The sequence below is a fragment of the Meles meles genome, chromosome 6 (assembly GCF_922984935.1).
Source record: "Meles meles chromosome 6, mMelMel3.1 paternal haplotype, whole genome shotgun sequence".
NCBI lineage: Eukaryota > Metazoa > Chordata > Mammalia > Carnivora > Mustelidae > Meles > Meles meles.
This window is the reverse complement of record NC_060071.1, coordinates 42417400-42437521: the sequence shown is the minus strand read 5'-3', so window position 1 is coordinate 42437521 and position 20122 is coordinate 42417400. Positions and strand designations below refer to the sequence as shown.

General features: G+C 43.8%; 1 protein-coding gene across 1 annotated transcript in view; it reads right to left on the bottom strand.

Moving 5' to 3' along the window:
- Positions 1–14926: 14926 nt before the first annotated feature.
- The window catches only part of LOC123943997 (myocardial zonula adherens protein), a 92337-nt gene continuing 87141 nt past the window's right edge, over positions 14927–20122 (bottom strand). Inside the window, exon 13 of the mRNA XM_046008619.1 lies at positions 14927–15847. Coding sequence (XP_045864575.1) covers positions 15751–15847 — 97 coding nt within the window. The 3' untranslated portion in view covers positions 14927–15750. The remainder of the gene's footprint in view (positions 15848–20122) is intronic.

The following is a 20122-nucleotide window of genomic DNA, read 5'->3' as shown; positions in this document are numbered from 1 at the left end:
CTCAGGCATTGCGAGACATTTGGTGTCTGGCTTGCGCCCGCTAGTTCTATGACATCCCCAATTCGGAACAATCCAGAACGCCTTTACCTCCCCCTCCGCCCCCCACCCTCGGCCTGCTGCTACACACACATTTCCAAAGGCCCGCAAGAGATGATGGTGGGACGTGCTGGACAAGCCACTGAGAACCCCTCCATCATTCCCTGTTTTACCTGTAGAAAAACAGCACAAAATCAATTAAGTATTCCCAGGGCCCAAAATTTAGTAAGTGATAGTGCCAGATTTTCACTCAAACTCCCAGCTACTCTTTCTACCACACCTATTTGAAAATCTCCTTCTTGGCTTTATGCCTATATCCAAATGTTTAAAATTGTTGAAAGGGCCTTTTCAGGCTGTTAAGAGTACAGCAGTGTCAAACATCCCAAAGCTCTTCCTCTTCTCTTTACAATTCAGCTACCAGAGCTGTGTTCTAAAATAAAGAATAGGAAGCATGCAAAAGTCACAACAGCTATCATTTGGGAGGTTGGGACACCCCCGTAACCTCCAACACCACTCCCCGTTCTTTGATATGGCAAACTTAAATTTTCTCAGTCCCTTGTGAAGTGCTATAATAAACAGCCGTTCACTCCCAGGCCAACTGAAGCTCTAGATAAAATCCAAAACTACTCCAGGGAGTACAGTTTAAGTCATTTCTATAGTGTCCCAATCTAGTTCATTCTGATCAGGTTAACTGAAGTATTAAAATTCTCAGCATAAGCCTTGCTTTCAAATACATCAAGAACCTGCTTCAGCCCTGCTATGTAAGAGATACTTGAGTAAGGGCTTTGAGTCAGGTAGTTGTCCCCCAGCAAGCTCCCCCAAAGCCTCCCTCAACCTGCCCCTGGGCCATAGCTGGAGGCTTTTATTAACCCAGCAGTGATGAATCCCATCTTCTGGTCCTAGGCCACAGGTGTCCTCAAGGCAAGGATGTCTTCTCTCCAGACTCAGAATTTTGCCCCCTACTATTTTCTTATTGTGGAAAGCTGTCCCTTCTCCCTTCACCCATTATAAGCCTAAATTCAAGCCTCATCTTCTCCCTGAGCATTCCTAGATTATTCCAACCCCAATCGTTCTTTCTTTTGAGCATAACTATGCCTCTTAGAGCTCAAATCTGCTGTTATGCTTCTCCAGTTGTATTATGCATGGTGAGTTCTTTTTCCTTTCTAACAAAGTTGCGAGGTCAGGGAGTTCTGTCAGGAAGTTATGTTTGTACTTTTCTGTCTCTCCTAATGCATACAGCAGGTATTAGTTGGTGGAATCTCCCTCTTAATTTTTCTCACAGCCTTTCTCTCATGTTCTTCTTCTTAATGAAATGTCCCTTTCATATATATAAATCATAAGCGTTTTATGTATAAGTATCAGCCATAGTGTTATGAAGATATTTTCAGTGGTACGGGATAGAATCTTTCATACAACATAGCTTAGGACTTCAAGATGTCCTAATACGAATGTGAATTTTTAACAGCACCCATGCACAAACTGACTCGTTTTGTCACCAACCAAGAGGTTTGGCAAGTGAGGGAACAGCACCCTAAAACCTAAAACCGGGCTATTTGTACTTTAGTATGAAAGGCCATGTATTCTTCTATAACCCATCAAACAAAGGAAAGATAAATTTTAGAACAGATTTTAGCAGCAGTGTCTGGGGGGAAATTATGTAAAATGGAGACATTTAACAAAGAGAGAAACAACAAGTACCATAGGTTTTAACTGTCTCCAGCCAAAAGCAGGCAGATACTTGAAAAGAAACGGAGCCCACAAACCACAGGCAGCTAATCTCTGCTGAAGAATTCCAGTTGCATATCAAGAGCCCATCTGTTAAAATCTAGACAAGCATTTTTAGTTTTTGTCTTTGGGTTTCCATGCCCTTTAAAAAAGTCTAAATCACTTTTCCAATGGTACTTGGACTAATATCCAGGGTATTCATTACCTTCAGAGTAAGCTAATGAATTTGACTATTAGTAAGAAAAATTCAAAATGGAGAATTAAAGGAGAGGACGATTTCATTATGTGAAGTGCTGCCAGGATGACTGAGCCGTCCCATTGCCACCAAGCCGTTAAAGGTGTCCTTTGGATGCAATTTAAAAGGACAAAAACAGGCATCTGGGCGGCTCAGTTGGTTAAGCTTCAGACTCTTGATTTCAACTCATGATATCAGTCAGGGTCCTGAGCTCAAGCCCTGTGTGGGGCTCTGTGCTGGGGAGGTGGGGGGCAGGGGGTGGAGTATGCTTAAGATTCTTTCTCCCTCTCCCTCTGTTCCTTCCCCCACCCCACCCCCATTTGCATGCACATGTGGTTTCTCAAGAAAGGACAAAGACAAACCTGGGAAAGATTTCCATTTGTCCTTAGAGTTGAAAATAAAAGTTAGAAATCAGTTGTGAAATTGGTAGCATTGATACTTAGAATCTCCAGGCTGCTCTTCTCTGTTTTCTCCCACTGGTTGTCAGGCCACAAAACTGGCCGTGGTATGCCTGGGGTCCACCAGAATGGCAGCAGAACTATTTCTCATGCCACATGTTCTTACTATATGAATTTAAGCCCCCCCCCTCAAGAAATGGGGTTGGTCCTCCCGATCCTTGAATCTGGGCGTGCTTATGACTAGAGCAAAAGTGATTTTTCCTGTCTTTGTAGTGAAAAGTAATGCAGCTTCTTCCTAATTTTCTTGGGGTGCCTACTGTTGGAACCCAGCCAGCAAGCCAGCTATGCAGAAACCCGAGTTTGTGTGGGTCTTTGGTGTTTTGTCAGCCTAAACTGGGGTTTCTGCCAAAAGACGGCATTAATCACGAGATACTTGAGTGAACAAACCTTTAAATGATTCCAGCCCCCGACTAGAACAGCCTTCTAGGCTCGCAAACTGAGGCCTTGACCTACAGAATTCGGGCACATAATAAAATGGTTGTTGTTTTATACCTTTAAATTTAGGGTGGTTTGTTGAACAGCAAAGTAGCAGGAGCATTAATCAAGATTAATTCCACCAGCTGTGATTTGGATCCCATCTATTTTGCCTCCTGGGGGATCTCATTCATTTGTTCACTCAACAAATAATTACTGTGTGGGGGACACTATCCTAGACTTTGGAGGTATCGTGGTGAGATAGAAGTCTCCTGCCATGCTGAAACTTACATTCTATTAGTACTCATGTCACCTAGAGAGTTAATACAGGTGGATGTCAAGGAGTGATTGGGAGGCTACCTTGATTGAGGTGATGGAGGGTGACCGAGGTTGGTTTTTCTGAGGAGGCCATTTGTAAGCTGAGATAAGAATTAGCCATGGGAAAGTCTCCCATGTAGAAAGGAAAGCATCCCGAGTAGAGGGAAGAACAAATGCCAAGGCTCTAAAAGGAGAGGGAGCTCAGCACATCCAAATTACAGACAGACAAAAGGTCAGGACTAGATATTGCAGGGCTTAGGCCAGAACACAGAGTTTGAATTTTGCTCCGAGAGAAATGGGAAGCCATCTGTTGTAGAAAGCCTTTAGATGGGTTCCCAATGGTCCTGCCCTATTGTAATCTCTTCCCATTAAATGTGGAGTGGACTTACTGACTTACTTCTAACAAATAGAACATGGTAAAAAATAATACAAGTGGTCAGAGTGGTGATGTATCACTTCTAAGGTTAGATCATAAAAAATTTGAACACACATTTCACTGAAGGTATATAAAGAAATAAGAACATGAAAGGTGAGGGCATCTGGGTGGCTCAGTGGGTTAAGCCGCTGCCTTTGGCTCAGGTCATGATCTCAGGGTCCTGGGATCGAGTCCCGCATCGGGCTCTCTGCTCAGCAGGGAGCCTGCTTCCCTCTCTCTCTCTCTGCCTGCCTCTCTGCCTACTTGTGATCTCTCTCTGTCAAATAAATAAATAAAATCTTTAAAAAAAATTTTTAAGAACGTGAAAGGTGAGTAGTATTACTATCCATTAAGAAAAAGCAAATTAAAAACACAATGAGAGAGATTGGGTGGCTTAGTCAGTTAAGCATCTGCCTTTGGCTCAGATCATGATCCTGGGGCCCAGGGATCAAGCCTCCCCAATCGGGCTCCCTGCTCAGCGGGGAGCCTGCTTCCCCCCCCCCCCACCCGTCTGCTTGTGATCTCTGTCAAATAAATAAATAAAATATTAAAATAAAATGTCTGAAATGAGAAAGACTGAGCATACCAAGTGTTGGAAAGGATGTGGGACAATTGGAACTTACACTGCTAATGTGAACATAAAATAATACAACTGCTTCGAGAAATAGTTGGGTAGGTTCTGAAAACCTACCATATAACCCAGCTGTTCCTCTGCTAGGTCTTTACCCAAGAGAAACAAAAGCCTGTGTCTGTCTGAAGACCTGTACGTAAATGTTGATAGCAGCTTCATTTGTAATAGGAAAGGGAAACAACCCAACATCTGTCACTAGGTGAATGGATAAACAAATCAGAGTGTGTCCATACAATTGACTGCTGTTCTCCATGCAGCAGCCTTAGTGAATCTCAGTTATCCTGAGTGAAGCCAGGAAGAGTCCATATTGTAGAATTCCATTTACATAAAATTCTAAAAGATGCAAGCTAATCTTTAGTGACTGGAAGTAGATCAGTGACTGCCTAATAATGTGGGATGTCAAGGGGAGGCTACAGGGAAGGATTATGAAGGGGCAGTAGAAAACCTTTAGGGGTGATGGATATGTTCATTATCTTGATTGTAGCGATGGTTACGTGAGTGTATTCATAAGTCACACTTTATCCCGTTGTACACTTAAAATATGTCTGGTGCATGACAGCTCCGTTATGCCCCCAGTGAAGCTGTTAAAAGTACCCCTTCTGTCTTCCACCGTTTTCTCTGTTTTCAAGGCTAAGCTGCCTAAAAGACTTGTCTGCCTCTGATTCCATTTTCTCCACCCACCAGTGCCACGAACCCACTCGTGTCGTCCTATCTGAGGAAGCAAGTTTCAGTCTCTCTTCTCCTTGCTGCCTCTGGCCTGTTGACCACTTCCTCCTCCTTACAACTCTCTCCTGACATCAATCCCATGCTACCAGTCTCTCCAGGATTTTCGGCTCTGGCGGTTTTTGCTCTCAGGCTAGAATCAGAGCCAGTGTTAGGACATTCCTACCTGGATGTTCCAACGATTCCTCAGGTTCAACTCCTCCAAAGCTGAACTTATGTTCCCTTCCCCCAACTCACTCTTCCTTTTTAAAATTCCCATTTAATGGCATCCCCGTCCACCTAGCTGCCCAGTCCAGAAACTAAGTATTCATACCCAGCTATTCTCTTTCCTTGACCCCACAGTCTAAAGACCTTCTTTCTGGATTCTTCTCCCTCTTCTCACCGCTTTAACACCTCCCCACATACCCAGCATTGCCTTCCTCGCCTCTGTCCAACTCCGTGAGTGAACTGCTCTAACAGTTCCTTAAAGGTCTCCCTATCCTGGCCTAATCTGTCCTTTTCCTTCTAAGTGCCGTTGGATAGCTTTCTTCCTTTAAAAAAAAAAAAATAATAATTTTTTTTTTTTTTTTTTGCTTCCTTCACTTGGAATACTGATGAGGGAAACAGCAATATCAATGTAGCAAAAACTCGAAGTGTTCAGTTCCCTACTTGTTGGGCCTCTCAGCTCATGGAGATGGTCCCGCCACCGTGTTGGCATCACTGCACAGGGTAGTGGGGAGCACTGCAGGGGCACACACAGAAGCGTGCCCAGTCTCTCTGCTTAGAATTGTCAGTGGGATATGGTCACAGTGACAGTGGTGGGTGATGAAAGCATAATGAAAAATGTAGCCCAACTCCTGTCAAATGGCAGGAACCTGGGCAGCTAAATGATGGTTAGTGGGAGGTGAGTCCCACAAGAAAATGGAAAGGAGAGGATAGGCAGATATTTGAAGCAGACAAAGTCACTGGGAACGATGATCACCAAGAAAGAAACTTTTATTCCTTTTATGTGTCAGTTGCCTAGGTCATAGTGCTCAGATATTTGGACAAACATTATTCTAGATGTTTCGGTGAAGGTGTTTTTTGGCTGAGATTAATGTTCAAATTGGTGGGCTTTGAGTAAAACAAATTGCCCCCCATAATGTGCGTGGGCCTCATCCAATCAGATGAAGCTCTTCGTAGAATAAAGACTGACCTCCCCTGAGCAAGAAGGCATTCTGCCAGCAGACAGCCTTCAGACTTGAATGCACTAGTGGTTTTTCTCTGGCTCTCCAGCCTGCTGCTTACCTCCAGGGATAGGCATGTGAACCAAATCTCTGAGATTCATTTTAAGGAATTGGCTCCCATGATTATCTACACGCATGTGCTTCTGTATCTTTCTCTCTGACGAGCCCTGACTGATACAGAGCCCGATAGCATCACTCTGTTAGGAAAATCAAGGGTCCATCAGGACTTCAGAGGGAGAGGGCTGACTGAGGAGAGGGAAGGCTGGCCTTTGCTGTGCTGCTTGCTGTCCTGGGCATGTGAGGGAGACGTGGGAACCAAGAGTCATAAACACGGTTGAAGCAATTTCTTTCTTTCTTTTTTTCCTTTTCTTTTCTTTCAGCATGCATTTGGGAGTGGAACATGCTGAACTTTCAAACAAACCATAGTGGCTGTAGCTAATGAAAATTAATAAAGAATGGTAAACCTTAGACTTCCTTGTACAATAATGGCTGACATCTGTGTACCGTTTACCAGACCTGCTCCTCCAGGCAGTCCCCACCTGCTTTCTGTGAGGAGCGGAGAGCAGTGGAGACTAGCCCCACTTTACAGAGGGAGACATGAGTGCTAGGACCTCCTGCCACTTGTCCTGCGACTTGTCCATCCCTTGGCACAGAGCTTTCCAAATAACTGGCAGGAGCCTGGCCAGTTAGGGGAGAGAAATGAAGAAGGCAACAGGGAAGTGGAATCAGGCATGAGAACAGCAGAGTGGAAAAAGGAAAGGAAGGGAACCAGTAAAGAGGGAGACAGAACAGTGGGAGGGGCAGTAGGGATAAAGTTTCTCTGCACAGAAATCAGAAACAGAAAGCTTCATCGGGAACCTTATGCTGAGAAATAACCTGATAAATTCTTCATTTCCCTTCTAGCTCTAAAATTCTATACTACAAAATGTCACATTTCCCCTCTTTGTATTTTACTGTGATCCCACTGCAACAAAAGGTTTTCCTCAGCTACCCAGGGGCTTAGGCTGTAAAATGCATGTACTCCACACTAAAAGTAAATTCTTGCATTAGTTATCCAAACTGTTTGAAATGAGGAACCAAATTTTCAACTCCTATCTCCCTCTTTATCAGCAAATAGTAATTTAAAGCCATTTACTGGGGCTGTGGTTACCAGGGAACAGACTGTGGCCTATTAAAATTAATCCTGACAGAAGATCCTTGCTGCTTTCTCCAAGCACATTCAGGCCATTGGTTTATGAACAGGATGAACAGACGGCCCATCCCAGAGGGCTTGAGGGAGGAAGCACGTTAAAATGGACGCCTGCATCTTTGTTTGCTCAGCTGCTTGGAAAAACTAAGGCTGAGGGAAATGGGATTAATCAAGGGGGCAGTTGCCCATGGAAAAAAAATAGGAAGACTCTGGTGAGAAAAATCCCAGCCAAATAAGGTTCAAGTTGAAGGGAAAGAATTCTTTTCTCTTCAGACTTGCACATGGTTGAGTGTTATTTGGTGACAAATCTCCCATTTCTGGCCACCACGATGTTTTATGATCTTTGTAATAGTGTGGGAAGAGATATTTTAGGGGGAAAATAACTAAATGTTTGATTCTCAAACATTTCATGTAATTTTACCTTTAATTAACAAACATAATGAAGATTATTGGTTAGTGATCGTGATTGAAAATCACATCTTTCTGTGATTTTTCTTTTTCATATGAACAAACTCACGAACCAGAAAAAAAAATAGTCTTGTAAGATCACATGTACTGATCTGTGGTGCAGACTATATAGACATTGTAGCTGAGGCTCCTCCTCTTAGATTAGGAGAAAGAATCTTGTCAGAATCAAAACAAATTCTTGATTTAAAATATTTTCCCCTACCCTTGACTTGTTTCACTTCCATTTGACACATTGACTGAAATTCCAGCAATATGATTACTTGCTTAACAAGGATTTTCCTTTGAGATCATAGATTGGCCACAGCCTATTTAGATCACAACCTATCAGCCATTTACACATGAGTATGAATTGGTTCCATACCACTCTCTGACAAAAGGCTAGCTGAGGTGATAACCTACACTAAAAGAGTGGAATTTGATAGGAGGGCAAGAGGAGAAATTGAGAGAATTTTGAACAATCAGAGAGGAAGAGTAGACCACAGAGAGTATTACAACAGGGTTCACATAGCAGGAAGACCCCAGAGGACCGCCTATCCAGGATTTGGGAAAAATGGAGATCAGACAAAAAAGGAGAATGTCAAAACCAAACTTCTCTTAGCATTGGTTCATATTCCATGCTGGAGGGCACACCTGTAGGTACATGGACTTTGTCCCACGTGTGTGGGAGTACATGGTGTACCAAAAGATGACTATAAAATAACTTCATTAAGAAATACACTCAGGGGCCGCCTGGGTGGCTCAGTGGGTTAAGCCTCTGCCTTCGGCTCAGGTCATGATCTCAGGGTCCTGGGATCGAGTCCCGCATCGGGCTCTCTGCTCAGCAGGGAGCCTGCTTCCCCCTCTCTCTCTACTTGCCTCTCTATCTACTTGTGATCTCTCTCTATATATCAAATAAATAAAATCTTAAAAAAAAAAGAAATACACTCAGATATGTTTATACTTGTGCTTAGGGATGTTATCCTATATTTATCAAAAAGTAGAAGAGTAAGGGAGGTAGTTTGCAAAGTCACAAAAGAACGAGATGATATAATTCCCTTTCAAGTGTTTCAGGGGAGGGAGTTCAGAGTTGTGCCTTTCGTGGAGGGGAAGAAGAACCAGACCTCTACTACAATGTCAGCACACCATATATCTCACTCTTTGGAGTCTCATGTCTATCAGAGGCTATGAAATAAAGTGGCCGGCAGAGGATGGAGTTAGAGAAAGCTGAGTGTGCCTTTCCTCTCATGAGACCTCGCCAGAATCAAACGTCTGATCACCTTTAATGTTCTGTCTTGCACGGAAAGGAACACAGCTCTGAAAAGCTTCAACTACAGGAAGAAGGGGTGAGGTACAAGGGACACCCGTGGAACACATAGGAGAATGATTCAGAAGAAGAAAAAGTCTTTGATTTTTCTTCCTAAAAATTTGGAGGAGACGAACTTAAGCCTAGGATATAGGACAGTGAAGGTGATCCAGATCCAAGAAGAAGGGGCGGTTGTCAATCCCCAACTGTGTTTCTGTGGGGAGGGGGTTTACGTACCACTAACTTTGTGGCCAGTCTGTTAATTTCTCTGGGTCTCCGTTTTCTTCTGTTTTAAATGACGGTATTGAACCAGACAAACTCCAAGATGCCTTTCAACACTTAAATTATATGATTCTAGGATGATTAATGTTATGATACATTCTTTGGCAACATCTGCATCTATTTAAGCTCATAAATGTTGAAGAAATATTTGGTATGCAGTATACCAGGAAGCAGGTAGCTCCCTTTAAATAAATACTCATCCAACACTGATGAAGTTTCAGGTTTTATCAACCCTTGCTGTACTCCCATACTTGCCCATATCTTCTGGAACTGGATAGTGTCTTCCATCACCTAGAATTCTTGAGCTTAATTTAATTTTTATATCTAGTGGTTGACAGCTCTGAGTAATTTAAGATTGTTTATGAAGGTTAAAAAAAAAAAAACCCTGAAGTTGTCAAAATAGCAGAAGACAAGCAAACTCTAATGAATGATGTGGGAGGAACATCATTTCAAGCAGACTAGAGGAAAAGGTGCTTTAAAAGTATAAGTATTTTTTTTATAATGCATAGAAAAAAACATTAGATAATGTAAATAAAGGGTTGCAAATTGTGGGTCTGTGGCCACATCCAATCTACAAATGGATTTTTTTTGGCAGAATTGAGGTTCTCAGAATCATGAATTTGAGTGACTTTAAGATGGCGTGTACTTATCATCTGGGTGAACATTCCCCCAACCAGCCTATACCAGGCCTTTGCACCTCCGTGCAGACCCTGGGCACTAGGGCATTTGACTTTGGGTGTGTCATGCAAGTATAAATGAAAAATTTTGCCCAACATTTTTTTCTGAGAGGCTACAATTAATCATATGGAAACATCCTAGGTCACTAGTACAAAATACATACTTGTTATAGGAAAGGGTTCTTTACCTCCAAATGTCAGTTTTCCTAAGGTCTTCTGTGTTTTACAGATCCCCACAAACACGGTGCCTGGGTGGCTCAGTTAAGCATTGACTCTTGATTTCAGCTCAGGTCATGACCTCAGGATCCGAGGACAGAGCCTCATGTGGGGATCTGCACTCAGTGGAGAATCTGCTGGAGATTCTTTCCCTCTGCCCCTTTCCATATACTCTCTCTCAAGTAAATAAAATCTTTAAACAAAACAAGAATCCCCACAAACGATTCTCAAATAATTTATAGAATTAATGTTCCCTTAGATTATAAATTTCATTGAGATTACAGTTTGTTTGTTTTTTTCTCTAGAATTCAGTGTAAAAGGTGAATTTTAACTAAAAAAGATTACCCTTTTCTTGGAGGAAACCAGCTGCTTTGCTTTATAGTCAAACTAAAAAGTGCTATAGTCAAAGCTTATAATTCTGTTATTTTGAACATTTTCTAAAGAATTATTTGTATGCATCTCCAAGTCATTTTTTACAAAGCTTGCTATAACATTTTTCTCTATTAAAAACTTTAAAAAGTCAAAGAAAATGATGAATTTTTATGATCGCCATGGAAACATCATCTTTATGACTATTTTTTTCCTATTTTCAATTCCATTTTAGGGATTTGGAGACAAAAAAAGGTTAACTTGAGACAGCCCAAATTTCCTTCCCCAGCCCCCCAAAAATGTTTAAATAAATTCGTGGGTACCATAAAGATATTTTATTTTAGGGTTGGGCCACAAAGTGACCAGTTAAGTTTTTCAGGCTGAATGTGTTTTGTTTAGGAGGTGGCAAGTTAAGAGGAAAGGAGAGAATTAAAATATTTGCAAGATGTCATTAATCTCCAGCAAAAGCCTAGAGTTGTTTTTTTTTCCCCTCTTCATTTCAGAACTAATCCAACTTTCTGTTATTTGGCTCAGAAAAGTCTTAAATCTGTAACAAGAGAGTAACTTCCTGTTCTCAAGAGTATGGCTGCCAAAGAAAACATTTACAAGAAAAGTCCCAGGGCCAAAAAATTGCCTACTAATTATTTCTTAACCCCCTCCCACCCCTAATTCAGGAAGGTGAATGCTGTAAATGCTATATGTTAAAACTCCGAAGTATGTGTTGAAAAATTAAGAGAAAACCCCTAAGAACAGTTTGCTATTTATTTATATTTTATTGCATTCAAATTACATGAGTTTTATGGCCCTTGGGCACAAATTAATGTTTCTTAGAATATTTTGTTCAGAATTCCACAAAGATTATACTATACCTTTATCAAAATACATTCTGGAAATTTTTACCTGGTACCTTCCCAGCTGGAGAAGGGAGAAGCAGCCCTGACGTTCAGGATCTGATCTAGTACTCAGCTAGGCCCTGATACTACTGCTCCAAGTTGGCCTGACACTCAGCAGTGAGGGGTTTTTTTTGTTTGGTTGGTTGGTTGGGTTTTTTTGTTTTGTTTTGTATCAAGATTTATTTGAGAGAGCATGCAAGTGGGGGTTGGTACGGATGGAGAGTGGGAGAGAGAATCTTAAGCAGGCTCCCTCAGCACAGAGCCCAATCCTAGGACCCATGAGATCAAGACATGAGCCCTAACCAACAGTCAGACACTTAACTGAGCCACCCAGGTGCCCCACTCAGCAGTGAGGTCCTGGTATTCTCCTTGATGATTTGTCTATTCTGTGCAATGCCAGTCAAAATCCTGGAGCCTTTGGTAGGCATGGACGGACTGTAAAACTCATACGGAAATGCAAAGGACCTAGAATAGCCAAAACAACTTTGAAAAAGAAGAACAAAGTCCTAGAGCCTATGCCATGTGACTTCAAGCCTTAGTAGAATAAGATGGGCAAATAGATCAGCATATCAAAGTAGTGAGTACAGAAATAGACCAATGCATCTATGGCCAGTTGATTTTCAACAGTGGTACTAAAGCAATTCAGGGGAAAATGGGTAGTCTTTTCAACAATGGTGCTAAAACAACTTATACTCTACACCATGTATTAGTAATCTAATCCCGTCCAACAAATTACCCCCAAATTTAACGGCTAGTCTCTCTCTGGTATTTTTGCCCCTGGCCTCTCTTTCCAGAAACACATCTCTAGTCTCCCTTTGGAGCTTTCCCTTCTCTGACCAGTTCAAATGAGTTATCCTCAAATTCAAATATGAGGAAAAGGAGACTACAGTTTATTGAATCTGTTTATCCATTTTTCCCCCATATCCCTCCTGCACAATCCCACTCACTAGTATTCATTGAGTTTCTAGTCTGTGTCCAATAGGAAATCCTTAGATTTGCAAATATTCCTGATGCAACACCTCCTTCCCAGTAATTATAGTGATAATGGCAGGTATCAACTGTGGGCATGTCTCTGGTGCAGTGCTGGAGAATTTTTCCAGGGTCTTTCATGTGAGCTGTACAGCCAGCCTATGAGAGGGATGTAATTCCATTTCTAGGCAAAACTGCTTATGGGAGCCCTGAGCCTGAAGCAGGCCTGACCAAACGGGTATTGTGACTTAGTGGCAGACCTGAGACCAACTCCAAGCTTCCCACCTGTGTTCTGGAATCAGACGCATGTGGTTTCAGGCAATTTTCATCTCTCTTTGAGTTCCATTTTCCTTGTCCGCAAAACAGCACTAGTAACATCTTCCACAGAGAATGAGTGGTTGCAAAGATTTAGTGGATATATGCTGGGCCTAGCTTAGCTGCTCTTGGTCTCTTGTATTAACCCAGCCAGGGCTCTTTCTGGAAGACTTTTCATTTGTAGATTTCTTGATGATTATCAAGGTTTGCAATGAATCCCCTCCTTGATGGGAAATTACTGCCAAGGAGCTTGCATCACAGGAGAGACAGGAAATGGACGTGATGATCGGTCATTAGACTGACAAGAGAAGGCTTGGAAAAAAAGCCCCCTGGGATTCAAAGACAGTAGAGATCAGGAGGAAACAGACTGGGAACTATTTTGGAGAGGCAAGGGTCTCGAGGTGCATACACCTGTCTCCCCCACATCTGGCAGGTGGCACCTGGCATGTGCTGATTGAACTGAACTGGGCCTCTGAGTCTGGATATCAAGAAGAGTGCTGTGGTCTGATGTGGTCTCAGCCAAGACAGGAAAGAATCCTGCCCTTCCTGCCACGTGCCCCCACCTCACCCCTTGCCCTTGGGGGACCACCCTGGAGCTCCTGGAGCAGGAAGATAGCATTTGTTGGAGAAGAAGAGGGTTCCCAGGGTAGACTCACCGTCAGCTCAGGGGCCAGCCTTGGTTGGTGCATCCTCTAGAGGGAGGAGGGCACGTCGTATCACGCAACGCCAAGCAATTCTTAAATGGGCCTCTTGCTGGCCAGTCCGGCGGTCTGTGCTCTGGGGTAGGTCCCACCCAGATGCAAACTCAGTCGCATAGCCTGAATTTTTTGTTTCCATGGCTGCCTTTTGCCTCTGACTAAGCAGCAGGCTTTCTCTGATTCCAGGATCCTGAGGGAAAGCCCCACTCCCTTGCAGCCCAGGCCTGTTTCCTATTTGCTGCCCAGGCTCTCTCTGGGCCCTGGGGACACCTACAGGCCTGCAGCTCACACCTGCACAGCCCCTCAGCTCAGGGATCCAAAGGCAATATCCTGAAGGAACTTTTTTCACTGCCTGTTTGGGGGACAGTTCTGCCTAAAGCAAGCAACTTTATACACTCCTTCATTTCTCATTCCCACTGTTGGCAAAGGGGTCAGGAAACCCCATTCTCATCCTGTTGTAAGAATTTACGTGGACACAAATTTCAGCAGGCCCAACTGGACCATACGCACCAAAAGACTTAAGTTTGCATGATTTTTGACCCGACCAAGTGATTTCTCTTCTAGGAATTTATCCTGAGAGAGTAATTAGAAGTGTACAAAGGTGTGTGTACAAGATGATTCATCAGAGGCCTGCTTAAAAAAAGTAAAGATAACTTCCCAAATTCCAACATGGGTGGGTAGGTCGGGTAAATCATAGTACATCAATAATATGGAATCCCGTTAACTGTAAGAAACAGTGGCCTAGATCTATATATCCATACCTGTATAGAATGATCATAATACAGTAAGTGGAAAAAGGCACAAAGTATGTCATGAGAACAGCATTTATTAAGTGCTTACTGGGTACTAAGCACTATTTGAGACCTTCATGGATAGTAACTCATTTAATCTTCCCACCAACTCCAGCTAGGAAAGAACTATCACGGATCCCATCTAATAGGGGCTCGAAGAGGTTCTATAACTTGCCCAAAGCACACACTAGTGACTGAGCTCAGTCTCCAGAGACCATGTTCCTAAATATCATGGTTTTGCCTTTCAATATAGTGCCACATGTGTTTTAAATACAAGATAAATAGTATGTACATGTGTTTGAAGAAAGCCAAGAAGGATTGAAATGAAAAGATTGATAGAGGCATTATTATAGGATTTTTTTTCTTTAATTTAGGACAAAACCTTGCATACAAAGCTGTTTTTCACTTCAGGAAGATAAAATTACTATATAATATTAGAGTTAACTAGATAACTTTCAGGGTTTACGTACACACACACACACCCTATCTTAAGGTTTCTAAATGCCTCTATGGAATGTACTGAAAGATCACTGTGCTCTGACTTCAATACTCCTGAGCCCCATTCTGCTCTCTACCCCTGCTACCTGGTCATGGATGAAATCCAGAGACAACGTAGGTAGAACAAAATATACGGCGTTTATTAAACACACGTGACGTAGGTTATGTCAGAGTCGAACATGCAGGAACAAGTTATTTAACAACAATTGATACCGAAAACATTCAGTGATTACCTTTTCACAACATACAAAAAAATCCTTTCAGTTAAAGTGAGAAAGGGAAGAAAAAAATCACAGGTGAAATAAATACACTGATTTCAGTGAGCCTCATGAAGGCATAAGGCACAAATTAAACCAAGGGCACACAGAGGATTAGCACATGAGAACGAGGCACTTGTGCCCGCAGGAGGCCAGTCTCCACCCGTGGCTCCCACAACCCCACACAGATCCTGGGGACCAAGAGGAGTGAGCACCCTTCCCTGGCAGGGTCAGGTCTCCCCAGGTGCCCCTGCGCCTATGGACAGGCTTCTTGGCACCAGAGAAACATTGCTTCTAATACTTTTATGGGTGAATAAAACCTTCATGCTGTAACAAATGATCCTGGCGTGAATAACATGAAATTTCAAATTAATGCCCTTTTTCCTCCCAACTGAAGGCTAGTGAACCAGAAAATAAATTGTGAGGGAATTCTCCTGACAGCATTTCAGTGTCTACTTGGAAAGCTAATGATGGCCCAGTAAAGCATGGTTGGGTGTTTGAAATATGACCTTGAAAGCTCTCTCTCCTGCCCTCCCCTTCATGTTTTAGAAGTAGATCAGAACCTCAGCAGTCTCCTTTCTGGCTGAAACTTGGATAGGAGGAAGCAGGAGCCTCCCTTCCCAGACCTCGAGCTGCACGGTTCTAGGGCTTTAGTCCATCCATACAAAGTGTGTGTCTCCACGTGCCTAAGTCAGCGTTTTCTTCGTGGTTAACTCCAAGACCCGTGTGTATGGAGTGTAGTTCCTGGACGGTATCGAAATTTCACGAGTCCTACCTGTTGGGCTGAGAAATGAGAAAAGGCTGGTCAGGAAGATGGAACAAAACTGTCCATATTCTTCATTGTAAGACAACTCCAGGAAGGTTTTGCTACTGCTGTACCCTACGATTTCATTAACTGATAGTTGAATTTTCCATTTAAGTATTTTAAGAGGGGCCTTTATTTTTAGCAACTTCTTAAGATTTATTTGAGAGCAAGAGAAAGAGAGCTGAGCTGAAGGAGGGGTGGAGAGAGGGAGACTGAGAATCTTAAGTAGGCTCCCTGCTGAGCAGAGAGATGGTTGTGGGGCTGGATCCCAGGACTCTGAGATCATGGCCTGAGCTGAAATCAAGAATCAGACACTTAACCAACTGAGCCACACAAGCAACCCTTCAGCAACTTTTTTTTTTTTTAAGATTTTATTTTATTTATTTGACAGAGAGAGATCACAAGTAGGCAGAGAGGCAGGCGGAGAGAGGAGGAAGCAGGCTTCCTGCTGAGCAGAGAGCCCAACGCAGGGCTCGATCCCTGGACCCTGAGATCATGACCTGAGCCGAAGGCAGCGGCTTAATCCACTGAGCCACCCAGGCACCCTCCCCCCCCTTTTTTTTTTATTTATTTGACAGAGAGAGAGGTCACAAGTAGGCAGAGAGGCAGGCAGAGAGAGAGGGAGAAACAGGCTCCCCACTGAGCAGAGAGCCCGATACGGGGCTCGATCCCAAGACTCTGAGATCATGACCTGAGCGGAAGGCAGAGGCTTAAACCACTGAGCCACCCAGGCGCCCCCCCTTCAGGAACTTTCAAAGGTTGTGCTAAGCATCGATAATTCAGAAAGAAAAAACAAACATGCATTTAAGGAACTCCTAATATGGTGGGAAACAGATGTACATAAATAACTGATCTGTTAGGTGCTCTAAGAGACACGTGATGAGCTCTGCTGGATAGTCTCCATTTGCCCAGAGTACTCTCCCCTGTCTCTACCTCTGTGCCCTTGGGAAACTGATCTGATCAGTTTCAGTGGTCAGCATCAATGGGCTCCCTTACCCCTTAGCTTCCGGTTGATTCTGACCAGTTGGGAACTGGTAGCAGGGGATGAGAGACTGGAAGGACAGAGCAGTCAGGACCTATGTTCCCTCCCGGCCAGGCTGCAGCTTGGTAATTGGCGGCATTCCCCTAGCAAAGGCCACAGCTTGCAGCTGTCCCCATTGTCTGTCCTCCTGGCATCCTCCCCCTGCCTCTTCAGGCCCAGGCTTGTAACTGCTTCCGCTGTGCTAGCTCCAGAGTGTGCCACTGCCCCTTGTTCTCTTCGGTCTTCCTGGCCTCTCAGGACCGGGAGCAATACAAGAATTAACATATCATGGGCACACTGAGGACAGAACGAGTTAGCAGCACTTAGGAAGGCATCTGGAAATGTGCACAGAGAGGGGAATCTTACAGGGTGCCTAGGCGTGCCTCAAGTGGTCTAGGAGGAGATGGGAATTCAGGCAGAAGGGATAGGGTGTGCAAGGGCAAAAGGTGAGCACAGGGGCCGTGGCTGCGGAAAGGAGACACGTTTGGCAGAGCTGGAGCGAAGAGTTCGTGGTGGAAAGTGACAGAAGACGAGGCCTGGTGGAGAAGGACTCTGTGTGCCCAGCTAAGGAGTTTAGAGGTGGACACAGATCCATTAAATATTTGTAAGGAGGAGCAGAATATGCTTATCTTTTTATTCGAGCGAGATTCCTCAGCTCTGCTGAGGGTTGACGGCAGAGGCCTTAGCCCGGAGGCAGAATCTTAGTTAGATTTTTGCTGTTTAGGACGTGGAAGACAGATGGTGAGAAGCTGAATTCTAACTGTAGCACTGGAGGTCAAGTAGCAAAGAAGGGTAAGGAGATACTGGGGAAGTAGAATTAACCAGGATTTGGTGGCTGAGATGGAAAAAATCTTCCATTTCTTTTTCCTCCTGGACACATAACCACCTTTCCCAGCGTCCTTTGCAATTTGATGGGACCTGTGCCTAAAAGGATGGAAATGATGTATATGAAACTGGAAGAGAGAACTTTCTCTTCCAGGTTTAACTCATGAAATCCTCCTACACCATACTCCCTGCCCAGTCTCTTCCCTTTCAGGCAGAAGATAGAGTGGAGGGTCCAAGAGGACTCCAAAGCCCAGGCAGGGTGAGCAGTTGGAAGAATCCGGGCTCCGGAATGACTGCAGCGAGGCTCATGTCAATCAGCCTTGCTCTGTAACATGAGAAATCAGTCTTGATGTTGCTAAGCTGAGGTCTGTGGGCTTTTGTTACAGCAGGTACATTCCTTCTCCCCATAATGCCGTGGCGTATATGAGATAGGAGTCTGCTCCCTTCCCTGAACAGCCCGTAGCCTGTCATTCCCAAAGCGATGTGGATTTTGCCTCCTTAACTGTTTTGTCGTGTATCTTCTCTATTCCCTCAGCCACTGCCCTGGTTCAGGCTCTCAGAATCTCTCTCTGAATCCTGGAGTAGTGTTCTAAATGGTCTTCCTCCTCCTCAAATCCTCCACCCACTTCACGGTCAGAGATCTTCCTGATCAGCGAAGCAGTAATAACATTCTTAAAACTTTTCCAAGTCTCCCCATTGCTTCCGGGATGAAGTCTAACCTCCTGTGCATGGTCTTAGAGGCCCTCTGCCATCTCCCATCATACCTGCTGTCTGGCCTTGCTAAGAAACACAGTTGTCACCATAGCCACACTGCCATTCTCAGGCCGTCCCCTCTGTCTTGACTGTTTCCCTAATCCAAAGGATCTGATGAATCTCTGCCTGCATTTTGAGACTTAAACCAAACATCACCTCCTGTATGACAATTTTCCAGATTCCCTACCCCAGGGATAGAAATGATCTTTCCTTCTTTTTGTGCTTTTTGTCCATTTCCTTGAGCAGTGGTGCTCAAATTTTCTGCTCCACGAGGTCCACTTTTGCTAAACTTTCCTAGCCGTTACCATTTCCCACTACGCTGCAGTGATTTTCAACTGCAGTTAGTTACAGCTTCTTCATGCGGTGTATTAGAAGCTTGGGGGAAATTCTAAACTCCACATGTCTCTCCCCAAGAGATTCAATATGTCTTTTCCATACCCTCCAAACTACCCTCCCCACATAGACCTTGAAAAGGACTGTCATACAGGCTTTTTTTTTTTTTTTTAAGATTTTATTTGAGGAAGAGAAAGCATGCGCATGTGCGAGAGAGAATGTGAGAGAGAGGATGAGCTGGGGGAGAGGGAGAAGCAGGCACCCCACAGAGCAGAGAGCCTGATGCTATGGGGGACTTGATCCCAGGACCCTGGGATTATAACCTGAGCCAAACGAGGTGCTTAACCGACTGAGCCACCCAAGGCCCCTAGATTTCTGACACACCGCTGGAAGCACCCCATTGTCCCCCCTCTGGTCTGCACATCCTCTACTAGTCATAGTTTCCTGAAGGCTGAAAACCACACTCATCTTCATGACTCCAGCAGCTCCCTCAGGCCAGGCGCAGAGCTACCACTAAATGTATGGATGTTGAAGGAAACCAGAGGACAAGGGATGTCCAGGAGTGAGTGGTCAGAGTGCCACCTGCCACAGAGGAGCCCACAAGATCTGGGAATTCAGGGGTCCCCAGGGACCTGACTGGACAGTTTAGTGGAGTGCTGGGGCAGAAGCCAGATGGTGACTTTGCCAACCACTATGAAAATTCCACGTAGCAGAAATGGTCTCTGGTGATAATATCCTAAAAGCCCGTAAAAGGCAGAAATATTTATAAAGGTGAGCTTTCTGGGTTTCCAAAAGAGGCTTGGATATCCCAGCCTTTCAAAAAGCAGTGAGGTATTTTATTTGGTTAATGACCAGGAAACAACAGGATTTCAAGAACACACATGATTGGAACCACAACTGAAATTCAACCACTTTCTTTAACAAATTAAGGCTATTGGTAACCTTTTGTTAGTCCAGAAAGAGGCAGGTCCCCTGGGGGAAACAACAGCAGAGTCAGCAAATAAGGGACAAAATCTATCTGAACATGTTGTCACTTTAAAGCACTTACTATGTGCCCGGCACTTATGACCATGGGGAATATTTTTCATTACATCACACCCATTAAGACATAATTTCTGAGCTTGCTGGAGACCAAGTGTCACTAAGGGGCAAGTAGAAAAAATTTCTTTTTCTTTCTTGTTTTTCATCTTTCTCTTTGAAGGAAGGCTAGCGGGCTGGAAATTGCTCTCAGTGGCTTTCACTAACAAGTATCGAACCTTTAAATCAAACTCTTGAGTCTTTTCTTAAAAAAATAGCTGTTTAAAAGCCTCTGAAATCACAG